The 14,362-nt window shown below is 32.9% G+C and overlaps 1 protein-coding gene across 14 annotated transcripts in view; it reads right to left on the reverse strand.

Annotated features, from left to right (window-relative positions):
* The window catches only part of LOC148599416 (uncharacterized), a 96,671-nt gene that overhangs the window by 44,625 nt on the left and 37,684 nt on the right, over nucleotides 1-14,362 (reverse strand). For 13 of the 14 annotated variants that reach the window (XM_088558853.1, XM_088558851.1, XM_088558856.1 and 10 more), the window contains 2 exons: nucleotides 11,429-11,559; nucleotides 6,187-6,300 (listed from right to left, as the gene is read on the reverse strand). In XM_088558853.1, coding sequence (XP_088414979.1) covers nucleotides 6,187-6,300; nucleotides 11,429-11,559 — 245 coding nt within the window. Of the gene's footprint in view, nucleotides 1-821; nucleotides 1,199-6,186; nucleotides 6,301-11,428; nucleotides 11,560-14,362 lie in introns of those variants that run through there. The other variant, XM_088558864.1, reaches the window with a different exon arrangement.

Consider the following 14,362-nt stretch of genomic DNA (forward strand, 5'->3'; position numbering starts at 1 on the left):
TCTTAAAACCTTCAAATCATACCCCCTGCTTTCTTAACCTCAATCATGTAAACACCAAGGATTTTCACATCTCAGGCCATGGTGTTTTGGAATTATAGGGTTAATCATCTTACCAAGGCTATAGATCTTCATAGCTATTTGAATAGGCTTGTTATCACATGATTATAATAAAGATAAACAAATGAAATCTTTTACCTATTGTGTAATTCTATGGGAGGTGGGACAAAGATTTATATCAGACAAGGAAAATTGTTTTCCTACAAAATTTTTGAAATGTAATTTATTTTACTTCCGACTGACCCATATATGGTAAAAGAATGATGACTATGGGGAAATTTTTTTAACTGTAATAATTTTATTAGGCTTTTTGTATTTTCATGCACATTACTGACTTTTTTATTTTTCCGTTTTATTTTTTTTCAAAGCACATGACATAATTATGTAATTGCTAGCTATCACAGTAAAATGACAAAAACAGCCAAATTTGGACATTGCAGTTAAATTTTCAAGGCAGAGTTGAAAGCATAAAAATGTACTTTTTCCTAGATATAACTGTATTCCCTTCATTAAGAATAAATTAAAAATGTCTGAATCCAAATTTAAATTAAAATATGGCCTGCACAGTCAATCTATTTCCACATTACTATATTACTGTAATAAATGCATAGAGAATTTTGATTATGATATAAGTACATGTATGATGCACTTTATCAACCTATTACATTGTAAATGCATAATCATAATTACCATTCATAAGAATATATTGATTTCCAATTAATACTTAATAATTGATTAATTTACTAATTAATTAATCAACCTACCTCCATCAAAAGTAAGAAACCAGGAGGCAAAATTATCACCTTCTTTCCGTCCACGAATCATTTTAAAATAAATTCCAAAATTCACAATATAAACTTATCCATCACAAATATATCCAAAACTCTTTAACAGATAATATGAAATCTGACAGATAAAACTCATGTAGCTTCAGAAGAAAATATCCTGTCACATGTTTTGCATTGATCAATTTTTAATCCAGGTGTGAAAATATAAACATTGTCTACCTGTCTACAGGTAGTTAATTGCTGATTTCCACCTGCCCTATGTTTCAAAAGTATAATTCCATTTTAATTCAACATGTGTCTATTTCTCATTCTATGAACTGCACATCAATGGTAGTTCTTAAGGCTGACATCATAAGGTTAAAGTTCAAAGTTGGCCTCAGGTGTGTCATGGTTGATGACTATTTACCTGAATGGGGCTCACAACAGGGGAACTTGATAAGATCTATCATTTATCAATTAAATCAGATGGTAAATATAATGGTATATAAACATTTTTCCAATCCTTTGTTATTTTATCTGTGATCAATTAAGTAAATTTACATTTCATTCCCCTGTAGAGCATAGGCAAACCTTTAAAATAAAATGGACAACTCTAGTTTGGTTCTAAAATTGTCACAGATTCCAAACTAATTCTATATTTGGCTTTTCATTCACTTGCAATTGTATGCTATCAGCTGATGGCATCAAAATACCCATATCATGATCAGGACATCTCTGATAAATTTGTTTTTAAGAATATGCATTGTGACAACATATTTTATTTAAAAAAAAAGAGATGAAGTTTACATTCATAGTCAATTCTTTTTAACAAAAGAATGACCACAAAATGTTTTATTTTTTTCATTTAGATTTCTAGAACTAAGATTTTGTTTTGATGAAATTGAATTTAAAATCAGCAAACAGTTTTAAAAAAGATATAAGTGGGAATGTTTTACTGTTGAAACTCTAAAAATGAGTAATCCCACTTTAAACCATTTTTTTAATACATCAGACCAAGAATATAACTTGCATGAATTTAACATTTCTGCAATAACCACTACTGAAAACTATGAAATATCTGTATACTAAATTTTGAAAAAAAAACTACCAGAATTCTGAAGTACTCTTTACAGTAAATTTGTCAAAATCTGTTGGATAGACACATGACTGAAATTAACGGAAATCACAGTCGTAAAATACCAAACACTGCTATAAAAGATGCAGATTATCAATTCTGAAGGGAAATAATTATTTCCATGGCAATACAAATATGGTTTATGATCGATAATAAAACACTTGAGCAAAGAATAGTGCCATCTGTTTCAGGGTTTTGTTAACCTGTGAGGCTCCTTAAGGTATTAACTTATGTCAGATGTCTGAGGATGCCAAGGAGGTGTGTACAGGCGAATTCAGATTTTCAAAGGGTGTTCAATAGGGTTTTCAGGCAATAATGGCTCTTTTTCATTTAAATTTTGCACACAACAAAATATTGCAAAAAAAAAGGGAGAGGGGTCTGACCCCTGAAACCCTACCCCAAGATCTGCCACTGATCCATTTAAAACTGAATCAGAGGGAGTTTAAGGCAAAAATGCATTTGTACACATATGAAGGACGTGCATTTTATTTAGTACAGGAGTTTGAAGGCAGAAAAATGATACTTTCATGTATATAAATAAACCATATAAGAGGGATAGACATGGAGAACCATATTCTACCTCCATCGCAATTTTACCACCTCCCACCCTCTTCTCCCACCTCTCAACCCTTTCTCCTACCTCAAACGCCCTCTTCTCCCATCTCCCTACTCTTTGTCTCCCATCTCCTACCCTTTTTATTCCTTAATACGATTACCTCTTACATTTTTCCTACTCTATCAATTAAATTCAGGCTGTGACAATCTGTAAGATTTTGTCTCATTCTTTGTAAAGCAAAAAATGTTTGACCAAATGGTTCCTTTATTCAGATTATAAACACAAAATTCTAAGTCATAATTATTAATGTACATGTAGATAAATACCTTGTATTTTCTAACGAAGAGGCTTCTAACAATACCGTACTTCAATACAAATAAATTTACACAATATTTACTAACCAAAGTCAAATAGTCATTAAAATAACTACCAAAGTTTATAAATAAAGTGACATAAGAAACTATCAAGGCTAATTTAAACAGGTGAGAAGTACTATATCACTGTAGCCACTGGCCAAACATTATAAATGTGTAGATATTGTCACTTAAGGTGAATGAATTCTAATTAAATTATAATTTATTCTCAGTGGGCCGGCACAATAGATTGTTAAGGGCCCATAAACAAATTGTTTTTCTAACATTTACGGCAATTTCAAAGGTGGACCTAATATAAACAGCCTATAGAGATAACAGTTTGTCTTATAATATATACTTTAGTCCATATAACACATTACATTAAAAAGGACTATATGGACATTTAGAAACAGAATTTTTCTCAAATACAGTCAAATGAATCAGGACTCAAGAATTCCAATTACTGGTACTCTAGTTATTCATATACCAGTATTTTGTCATTATGAGAAATATAGGATTGTCGTAAGGTGTAAGATGATGAAACTTGTTACAATGTACTGGTGAAATTACAGTGGCCCATCAAGGGAGTTCCAATGGGCTTGGAACACTTACACTTTTTAATTGGCATAATTCAAAAATTTAAACGGTCAGATAAAAAAATTACCGAGCTGACCATAGAGAATTGAAAATTTAAAAACCAATTACTGAAAATGTTCTTAAATAATTGTTATTATTAGGCAGCAACCATCAGGTTTTCTGAAGGTGGGGCTATGGATTTTTTTGAAAAAATGTTTGTTTCTGGAAAATGTGGGAAAAAAATAATTTCACTAAACACTGGCGAGGGGAAAAAGTTTGTTTTAAAAAAGATGACCAAAAAATAAATAATGTCTTTGTGAAAGGTGCTATGCTGTAGTGAGATGACAAAAAAGATTGTTTTCAACAGATGTTAAAACAAATTATTTGTTTTTGATTGGCCCTGGAAAAATTACAAGTCATTTTTGCTCAAGGGAAAAAAGTTCGTCTCAGAAAAAAATCTATAGCCATGCCCCCAAAGAATCAAATGGTGGCAGCCCTACACTATTGCAAATAAAAGTTGAAATCAAGCTTATGAAGTAACCCCAGGAGACAAACAGGTCGTATGCCTCTCAGTAAACCCAGGAGACAAACAGGTCGTATGCCTCTCAGTAAACCCAGGAGACAAACAAGTTGTATGCCTCTCAGTAAACCCAGTAGACAAACAAGTTGTATGCCTCTCAGTAAACCCAGTAGACAAACAGGTCGTGTGCCTCTCAGTAAACCCAGGAGACAAACAGGTTGTATACCTCTCAGTAAACCCAGGAGACAAACAGGTCGTGTGCCTCTCAGTAAACCCAGGAGACAAACAGGTTGTATACCTCTCAGTAAACCCAGGAGACAAACAGGTCGTATACCTCTCAGTAAACCTAGGAGACAAACAGGTCTTATGCCTCTCAGTAAACCCAGGAGACAAACAGGTCATATGCCTCTCAGTAAACTCAGGAGACACACAGGTCTTATGCCTCTCAGTAAACCCAGGAGACAAACAGGTTGTATGCCTCTCAGTAAACCCAGGAGACACACAGGTCGTATGCCTCTCAGTAAACCCAGGAGACACACAGGTCGTATACCTCTCAGTAACCCCAGGAGACAAACAGGTCGTATACCTCTCAGTAAACCCAGGAGACAAACAGGTCGTATACCTCTCAGTAACCCCAGGAGACAAACAGGTCGTATACCTCTCAGTAAACCCAGGAGACAAACAGGTCGTATACCTCTCAGTAAACCCAGGAGACAAACAGGTCGTATGCCTCTCAGTAAACCCAGGAGACAAACAGGTCGTATGCCTCTCAGTAAACCCAGGAGACACACAGGTCGTATGCCTCTCAGTAAACCCAGGAGACAAACAGGTCGTATGCCACTCAGTAAACCCAGGAGACAAACAGGTCGTATGCCTCTCAGTAAACCCAGGAGACAAACAGGTCTTATGCCTCTCAGTAAACCCAGGATACAAACAGGTCTTATGCCTCTCAGTAAACCCAGGAGACAAACAGGTCGTATACCTCTCAGTAAACCCAGGAGACAAACAGGTCGTATGCCTCTCAGAAAACCCAGGAGACACACAGGTCGTATGCCTCTCAGTAAACCCAGGAGACACACAGGTCTTATGCCTCTCAGTAAACCCAGGAGACACACAGGTCGTATGCCTCTCAGTAAACCCAGGAGACACACAGGTCGTATGCCTCTCAGTAAACCCAGGAGACAAACAAGTTGTACGCCTCTTAAAAAAAGAAGATAATTCTTGATTTCTACAATGCTTCACAGTTCATTGAAAACTGATGGAAAACTACCACCGATACTTCAAAATCAAACTTCAAGCAGCTGCCTGGATTTAAACAGGAAATTCATATTCAATACAAGTTTTAAGAAATGAAGTGTAAAGTTACATAATAAAATATCTATTTACTCAATGCACTTCGATCTGACACGGAAATCACTTTGTTCATTGACATTCCAATAAGTGGACTAGAGTTATTTCCCATATATATATATATATCTATCTTCAGAAAAAAACATTAGGTAGGCAAATCAGAGTTATCTCCCATTTTTGTAGGAAACTGAGAGATTAAGGGGCTATTGCAAATAGATGGAAATTCTCCCTTTGTTTGAAAAATTTGTTTATTAATGGCATGTTTTATAGCAAAAATATTACCAATAATGGCTTAGAAACACCCATTCTTTTTTAGCTCTTCCATTCTTATAATCTCTGGATCTATGCCTGAAACATTCTTTTAAACAATTTTCTAAGCTAGAGCTAACTGTAAAAAAATGCAAATAGAAAAAAAATGTTCCCCTAACTTCTTGAAAGAAAATCAAAGCAGGGAAAAAACCATCATTTATATGTATTAAATCTGTCGATTCAAGCATAACACCTGATCTCCATTTTTTTTATTTTCTCTTAAATAGTATTGAACTACCAGAAATTTTTTTCTTACAATGAAATATGTAATTGCATCAAGAGTTAATTTACTTATTGTATGGTCTAATGTAAGATAAAAAAACATGTTTATATTTTTACATGAAATTACTGTTAATTATGTACAATGCCTTTAATTTCTGATCTGATCACCACTGCAAAATTACCCTTTCCAGAGGTCAAATTTCAAGGATATTAGTTCAAACAGATTTGCCCTCCAAAAGAGGTAGAGTATACAGGTATCCATACATTATTTCTCTATGGACTGTAGGAGTCACAGTTTGTCCAGACACTCAGTAGAGGTCAGATGTACTTTAATAGCTTACCTTCATTGTCTGAGCCTTCCACCTTCTGATTTAGTTTGTCCAGAGACTGCAGAGAACCAAAAGCTTTACTGGCCAATAGAGTGGGACCATAACCACTGTCACTTTCATTGTCAGCTAAAAATAGAACTTATTTATTTAAGTTTATTGAAAGTCAAATTGATTTATTTTAACAAGAATGAGCCAGATTTAACACTAAGAATACAGTAAAATGTGCCCTAAACAAACCCTAAATAAACCAAACTCCAAAACAAAAAATTCTGGAATAAACCACATCTCAAATAAACCAGACCCTGAATAAACTAATCCTTGAAAAAAACATATCCCAAACAAACCAGACCCTGAATAAACCAATCCTTGAAAAAAAAACACACATCCCAAATAAACCAGACCCTGAATAAACCAATCCTTGAAAAAAAAACACATCCCAAATAAACCAGACCCTGAATAAACCAGGCTAATGCAGATAAGTCAGAGCTGCCTTTAGTAACCCTTCAAGGAATAGCATTACCATTGTCACATAAGATAGGTTGTGTTTATATACAGTTTAATTTTTCATAGAATGCCCTTTGTAAGTTCTTCATCATAGTCTTTTAAGACAGTGTATTGTTGAATACAAAAGTGGTTGTTGTTCTATATTCAACTGTAGAAATTTCTGAAGTTTTTTGTCAGTTGTATCTGTATAAAAAAAAATAACTGATTTAATTGAATAAAAACATTTTGTCAGAAATGGGATTTACTTTTTGATCAGAAAATGTTATCATATACAAGATTAATACATTTTTAAGATCATTAAAATCAAAATTACTGAAAACTAAAGTTGATTAAACAATTCTTGGTTATCATTCTAATCCTGGATCTTTAAATACTTGTTACCAAAATAACAGCATCAGCTGATTTTCTTTCATCCAATAAGTGTAAATATAATTTTGAATTACCTCCCTTAGGTCTTATTCTTGATTGAAAACAGGCATACATTAATATATTGTCAGATTCCAAAATTTAAAATTTGAGAACATTAACAAAGTGATTTGAAATTTTTATAGCAGAACCTTTTTAAACACTAAGTGTGACAAAATGTGACTTTTGTAAATCAAAATATACAAGCAAGTATTGTGTAGATCAAATAGTGCTCCATGACCAACTCAAAGCAAACCAAAATACTCTACCTAAATTTTCTACACCTGCAATTAATATTTCAACAGTACATTAGAAAAATATTAAAAAAAAATTGCAGTGACATTGATTTGTTTTTCAATTAATTTCATGTTTTTTTTTTTTTAAATTTAGTTTTAGCAAAAACAAAAAATGCTAGAAATAATTACAACAATATTTACCATTTTCGAGAATTATTATTTTTAATGATTGAAAATTGTGGATACCAACACAGTGTTCCAGGATGTCACTTTCCCGTCACCCGCGGCAACTGACATTTTGGTGTAAGAAAGTTGTTTATGATACTCTGCTTGTCCTTAGACAAGTAGAAAACTTGATTTCTTACCCTACCGGTGCACCTGGTCCATGCTCCCAGTTTTTAGTGGAGTCCGAGTTGCTCATTTACTTTTGTTACTTTGTATGTATGATTTTAGTTGCTTTGTGTTCTTTGTTGTGTGTGTCTGTTTTCCATGTCTGGTCTTTGTCCCTGGATTACGTTCTTTTGATTACCGCTATAACCTTGGTTCCCTTGATTACTCTTTAAATGATTTGTTAAGTTTAGAAAGCAAACTTCAAGTGAAGGAAAGTTAATCTTCATTTAGAGATTTCCCATGGAAACTTAAAATCCTAGAACACAGCAAAATAAAATGACATATATGTATATAGTTTTTGCCATACAGTTCAACAGTATTATAATGCACACATTACATTAATTGATGATCAAATTATTCAACATAATTTTTTTTTTTAAATCATTCACCAACCTTAAAAAATATGATAGACAGAATAAAAGAGTTTCATGCTTCCACTTTTGTAGACTGGGAATAAAGTTGACAGCTTTAAAAAAAAAATGTAACAGACACCATAGAACTTCAGATAATAACTGACACAGACTAAAAATCTATATGACCATTTGAAACCCTGATTCCAGGTCTGTCTTTTTGTAGGCACCTTCTAAACAATCACAACACAAGGGAGTGATGAACTGTATCTGGCAAAATGTACATTAAATTCTATCAGTAATAAACTGAGACAAAAGTTATGTCTACATCATAGTTCTGCCTAAAGCCTTCCCAGACATTTATATGACAGTAAATTTGTATTAAAGTTTGTAATTATCCCTAATGTATTTAAGAATATAATTGTCAGGAAGATCCTAAGGCAGAATAACATAGATGTATTGATTTTCTAATGCTCCATCTAATTCTCCAACAAAAGAACAAGTCATCTGTCATGCTGAACCCAATGACTTTCATTCTGATCTTTGCTGAAACCTTGGAGCACTAAGCTTATTAATAAATAAACGAGCTGTCCTAAGATTTAATAATTGTCATCAATGTGTCATCAAAAGAATAAGGATATTCCCAGAATGCTTAACAGGATGGATTACATGTCTGGATCTGTGTTTACATCAAATGTTCCAAAATATGAGGTTAACATCAAGTTTGAAAGATAATAGTGCATTTAGAGTTACATATTAAATAAAGTATGTATCCTTAAGTGTGACAGACTGAAGTGAGTGGATACTAGAGTGACTGCTTTCACATCATTAGTGGCACAGATACAGAACTTTACATCACTATTAACAGCAAAATAATCTCTATCAAACAGTCAGTTTTGATATTCTCTAAATAATTGATACAGTGAAACCTATATTAGCTGAACTCATTTTAAACTTCAAATTTGGTAAACCATGGTTCAACATACATTTAATCTGTTATAAAGTAGTTCTATGAGGTGTTTGGTTTAGACAGGTTTCACAGTATCACAAAACATTACACCATAAATCTTGCACAAACAGTTATTTTGGATTTTTTTCAGTACCCTGAACACTGATCTTAATACAACCAATAAATGGAAGCCAGTTGAGGAAAACAGTAACCAATTCTACTAGACATTTCCAATAATTTATCTAATCCCAGAGACGGATTCTGGTGAAAGAGAATGTCACATAGATAACCCTTACAGGGATTCCTGATGTAAATTCCAAGAAATGGAGACAGAGCAAATGACAGAGACAACCTGAACAGAAACCCCTGGAGAACAATGTCAAATACAATAGTCTGGGTTGTAGAGATAGGTAATTTCTAGTGATTACAGTGATCACTTATCAATTTGAAGGTTTCATTTTCAAGGATTCTGTCAAATGAACTAATTACAGTCAGTAATATATTGAACTTCAGGGAATAGAGGTGGTGATATTTCTGTGATAGAATGACCATTACTGGATTGATTAAGGTAGTTATACTGACCATAAACAAGGAGATTTTAGGTTTCTGTCATGTCACCTGCATTATAATCCAAACTTGATACAAATATTTATGTCAAATTGTTCACTGTATCACCTGGAGTTCATCCAGTAAAGGAAGACCTACCCTATTCCCTGCTCGTAAAAAACAATGTTAAAATTGATACTTGTCACAAACAGAATTGTGGTATTGGATCAAAGAATCTTAAAAATCTTTTTCAGAATTTTTTGTTATTCTTTTATTTTTTTATGGTGTGCTAAATTTTGATATCTTCCTTTTCACCAAAAAGTACATTAAAAATATCGGAAATAATTTGGAAAAAAACCAACTTCTCAATTAATATAATGATGGCACATGTCAACTTGTCTGCTGTAGATTAAATGTGTTCAGCCCCATCGGTTAGGTTGCCATAGTTAAGCATCATGGGAGTCATGTGATGTAAAAGTGAACTCAATACCAACTGCGTCAAAAAAGCTACAGGACTCAGTATCATATTAATTTTCCCATAGACTTCTATATAAAGTGCATATTCAAGGATTTTTTAAAAAATGTGTAAAGTGCTTCAATAAAACTTTCACTTATGTAGCATTTCTAAGGACATGTGAAAAAATAATTTCCCGCAAAGAAAATAGGGTGAGTCCACAAAGATCGGACAGAAAAGTAGTCTTGAACTCGAAATAGCCATTTTCCCTACTTTCACTTTCGTTTTGCACTCATCAAACCAACCTTTTCAGTGGAACATTTCTATGTTATTATGTTAGATTTTCTTTTAAAAAAGTTCTTCATCTTACAGTGTGATGTTTGCTCTATTTTATAAGTCATTGTTCATATCTTCTGACAAAACATAAGTTTGTAGAAAGGCAACAAGAAAATGCACTATATTTTAATAGCATCCATGTTTTGACGTACACCCGCCCAGGGATATGCAATATGATACTGGTACCTACAGTGTTACTGTAGTTTAAACCAAGCTATCAAAAACCAATCCTGTTTTTAGCCTGGCCAAGCCAAATATCAGACTGTGTTTTAGAGTATGCCTATAACATTCACAGACTTTCCCTAATTACTCAATGATTTGGTGTACCAAGCATCAATATAAACACAAATCCACAGACAATATAAATGGCATCCCTAAAGACAGGAAGCAAATAAAGAAGTCTAGAAGATAAGGATTTGTCAAGTAGAATCCAATAAACAGTAGAATTAATTTTACATTATGACAACTTTATTTTTCAAGGACATCCAGAGACAACCCGGGGAAATTAATTATCCATGATGTATTCCTGTATAACTGATGTCCTGAAACTCTTTAAAAAAAGGGGTAATGACCGGTTAATAAGCCTTAGGAAAGGTCTTGTTTGGGAATTTCTAGTGATTTTTATAAAATTATCCATAATTTTCAAGCACAAGAGGGCCCCTCGAATCTGCTTTTCTTAAGTTTAGTTTGTCATTAAAGCAAAAATATAATTAGCTAGGTGACATCATTTCTCTTATTAAATAAAAGACATGTGACCTTGACTTTTGACCTTGAAATAAATAGAACTTGTACTATGATTGAGCCAAGATAAGTATTTTTTCCTGCAATAAAAAGCTCTTTTTCTTAAAAAGGGCTGATTATTTTTGACATTTTCAACAGTTGGGCTGTGGTCAGTATGTTAAAATCGAAATTTTACCATAAAGGTAAGAGAAATAGTTCAAATAAAGAACAGGGTGAAGGAAAGTCAGTTCCTCCAATGAAATTTGCAGGACATATGGAAAATATACCAGTAAAAGTGATACTTCATAAACATTCTTAGAGTTTAAGATCCTCCTAAGTAAATAATATACATGTATAAACTTACTGTGATATCTCCTAGAAGATTCTCTTTTCTTCTGTTTATATAATGTTCTGACTACCTTTGCACTGCCAAATCTTTTAAACTTCTTACTGACATTGTCATAGAACCATTCACAAGATTTCAGCTTCAACTCCCTGCAAGTGTAAAGTTAGGGTTTATCAATGTTTCTTTATAGATAAGGCACTACAAGCATCATACTCTCACAATTTAAGGTCAAAGATGTAAGGTCAAGGTCATAAAGATGGAACTTCTACAGACCCTTTATTGTTCTATTTATGGAATTAACAATATGATTTTGACCTTTGATTTGAGAAATACATTTCTAAATATTTGATTACAATCCATAAAATGAGTAGAAGACTCATATTGAGAACGGTAAGTCATATTGTGACTTAGATCTTACATCTTGGACCTTTAGTATCATAAGGTTTCATGTCTTTCTTTGGATTAAGAACAAAACAAGTTTGGTTAAATTGGATTTAAAAACAGACATTTTAAAGGTAATTTTTTCCATGGAGAATAACCATTTAAGAGTGTTTGTAACAGTGTTACATATGGAAGACCTAAGACAAATGGACAGACACACAGACAAGTTACAATACCCCTTCTATAGTTCATAGATTTGGAATAAAAATAGACTATACATAAGCTGCTACTTTCAGTTTATTTCAAGATTAGGAATTTTCCTGTGAAATTAACCACTGAACAATTATATTGAATACAACCAGTTCAACGCCTTATTAAATTATGTTTACGCAATAACCAGGTTTAACACCATACAATTGAAAAATTGTCTGTCAGAATAGCATGTTGCTATAACAATACAGCAGATAAAATCCTGTCATAGAGATTCAGCAGCCCCTGTGGCTACATAAAATAGTTTCTACGTCACCCTATTGACAGTTCAAACAGCAGCTTGCGTCCAAAATGTGTGTAGGTTTGGAAACTGGGCCAATAATATGCATGATTGTCAATATAAAATAATTTTACAGGTAAAACAACAGATTTCCAATTAAAATATGATACGGACAACAGGTGTCTGTATGTCTTGTTACCTATCAATATTTGCATACTAAAGTATGCTAGTTTTGTTCAAATATCAAATATGCATTAATGAAAACTAAAATAAAATCATTATCCTCATTGCATACAAAATGATTCATCTTTTTATACTGCAAATATTATATTGACTTATACGGGTAAGCTAGGAAAAGACTTTTTCAAATTATGTACGAAATATTATGACAATGATAACTTGTCAATGGAACCAAATTTCTAGCAGAAATCAAAAGAATGTAATCCAGGGACAAAGAACAGACATGGAAAACAGACACACACAACAAAGAACATAAAATAACCAATATAATACATGTAAAGCAACAAAAGTAAATTAGCAACTCGGACTCCACTGAAAACTGGGAGCATAGACCAAGTGCACTGGTAGGGTCAGCATCCTTGAATTGTATATAAGTAACAAGTAACATTAGTTGGCAATCAACACTTGTGTCAAGTATGTATCAGCCTTCATCTTTTACTATTTTTAACTGCCTGATACATTGTATTTTCTTTTTCAGGATTTCTTCTTGATACTAAACTATTTGACATTTCCAATGACAATGTTACCTCAAACCAACTGTGGCATCGCCAATAAACAGAATAACATCAGTTTAACAGAATAATGTCAGTTTTGAACATCTCAACAGAATATCTCACTCTATCGGCCTCAATGTAATATTTTCCGTCTCAATATCAAAACTGACATTATTCTGTATTTATCTAATTGAATAACAATATGTATTTTAAAATAATTTCAAATTTAATAAACATTGCCAATCAATTTTGTTGATTGATTACTGAATATTGTTTAACGTCCCATAGCAAATCTTTCATGCATTTCAGGGCAAGATTAATTGACCTATTGAACTTTGTAATAGTCCCACACAATGAATTAAATCTTTTTTGAGCTAGCTTACAGAAACAACATCCTGCAGAAAGGCATGCCACCCTACTCAGACACATTATTCTGGCAATCAGAATCTATCTCCTTTATGCAACATATTGCTTGGCCAGAAGATGTGAGTTGGCCTATCAACTGTAAAGTTTTAGATGTACATTGACAAGATTGAACCATGACCGCCGACATTCGAGGCAAGCACTCTTCCACAAGATCAAACAGGAAGTTATCAATCAATTAAAAAAAATGTTACCCATATAAAGCAACTTAAGATCATTTTTTATTGCTCTTTTATAAAAGATCAACTAAAATAAACAAATTGTTGTTGAACTTTATACATTTTTTGTAAAACATTGCCACTTACAAAGACCCAGATATCCAGCCATAACAATAAAAGTATTGACAAAATAATAATGTTCAGTAACTCTAGAAGTTTTAAATCATCATCCTCTTTATTGATGTTATAGGGTTTCAAGCCATCAGATATAAATTGGCAAAATGTCATTTTGTAACTGAATTTTTTTTTTTCTTTCAGTGAAAAAGATAAAAAGATCATTGTACATGTAGTAGAATCAAAACAAACATATACAATATGAAGTGCAGAAATTGGCCTAACCTCTCAAGAGAGGCCACCTCTCTTATGTGGCCGGTTTTTGATTGCAGTTTGGGTGGCCACATATGAGAGGGACTACTGTATCAATAAACTAATAAGAGTCGTCTACAATACTTCCAAGTCTTTTGAAAATTGTCAAATTTTATAACCATGAGTGTTTGCAAAACCAGAGTGGCAGATACTGGTTTTTGCAATTTTCGTTTTTTGAATTAATAATTTTTATTTTTAAATTTTTTCCACAAGTGACAATTAGAAATTCTATCTCACCAAAAAGATAGTGTGTAATAGACACTGACTGTTACTTGCCATATGATGCTATCTACAACAGACTGTATGTTATTCTGGTACAGAGCTCTGAAATTCTTATTAG

Source organism: Perna viridis, chromosome 13 (genome assembly GCF_037379345.1).
Source record: "Perna viridis isolate PV_CMFRI_1.1 ecotype Kerala chromosome 13, ASM3737934v1, whole genome shotgun sequence".
Classification (NCBI taxonomy): Eukaryota; Metazoa; Mollusca; class Bivalvia; order Mytilida; family Mytilidae; genus Perna; species Perna viridis.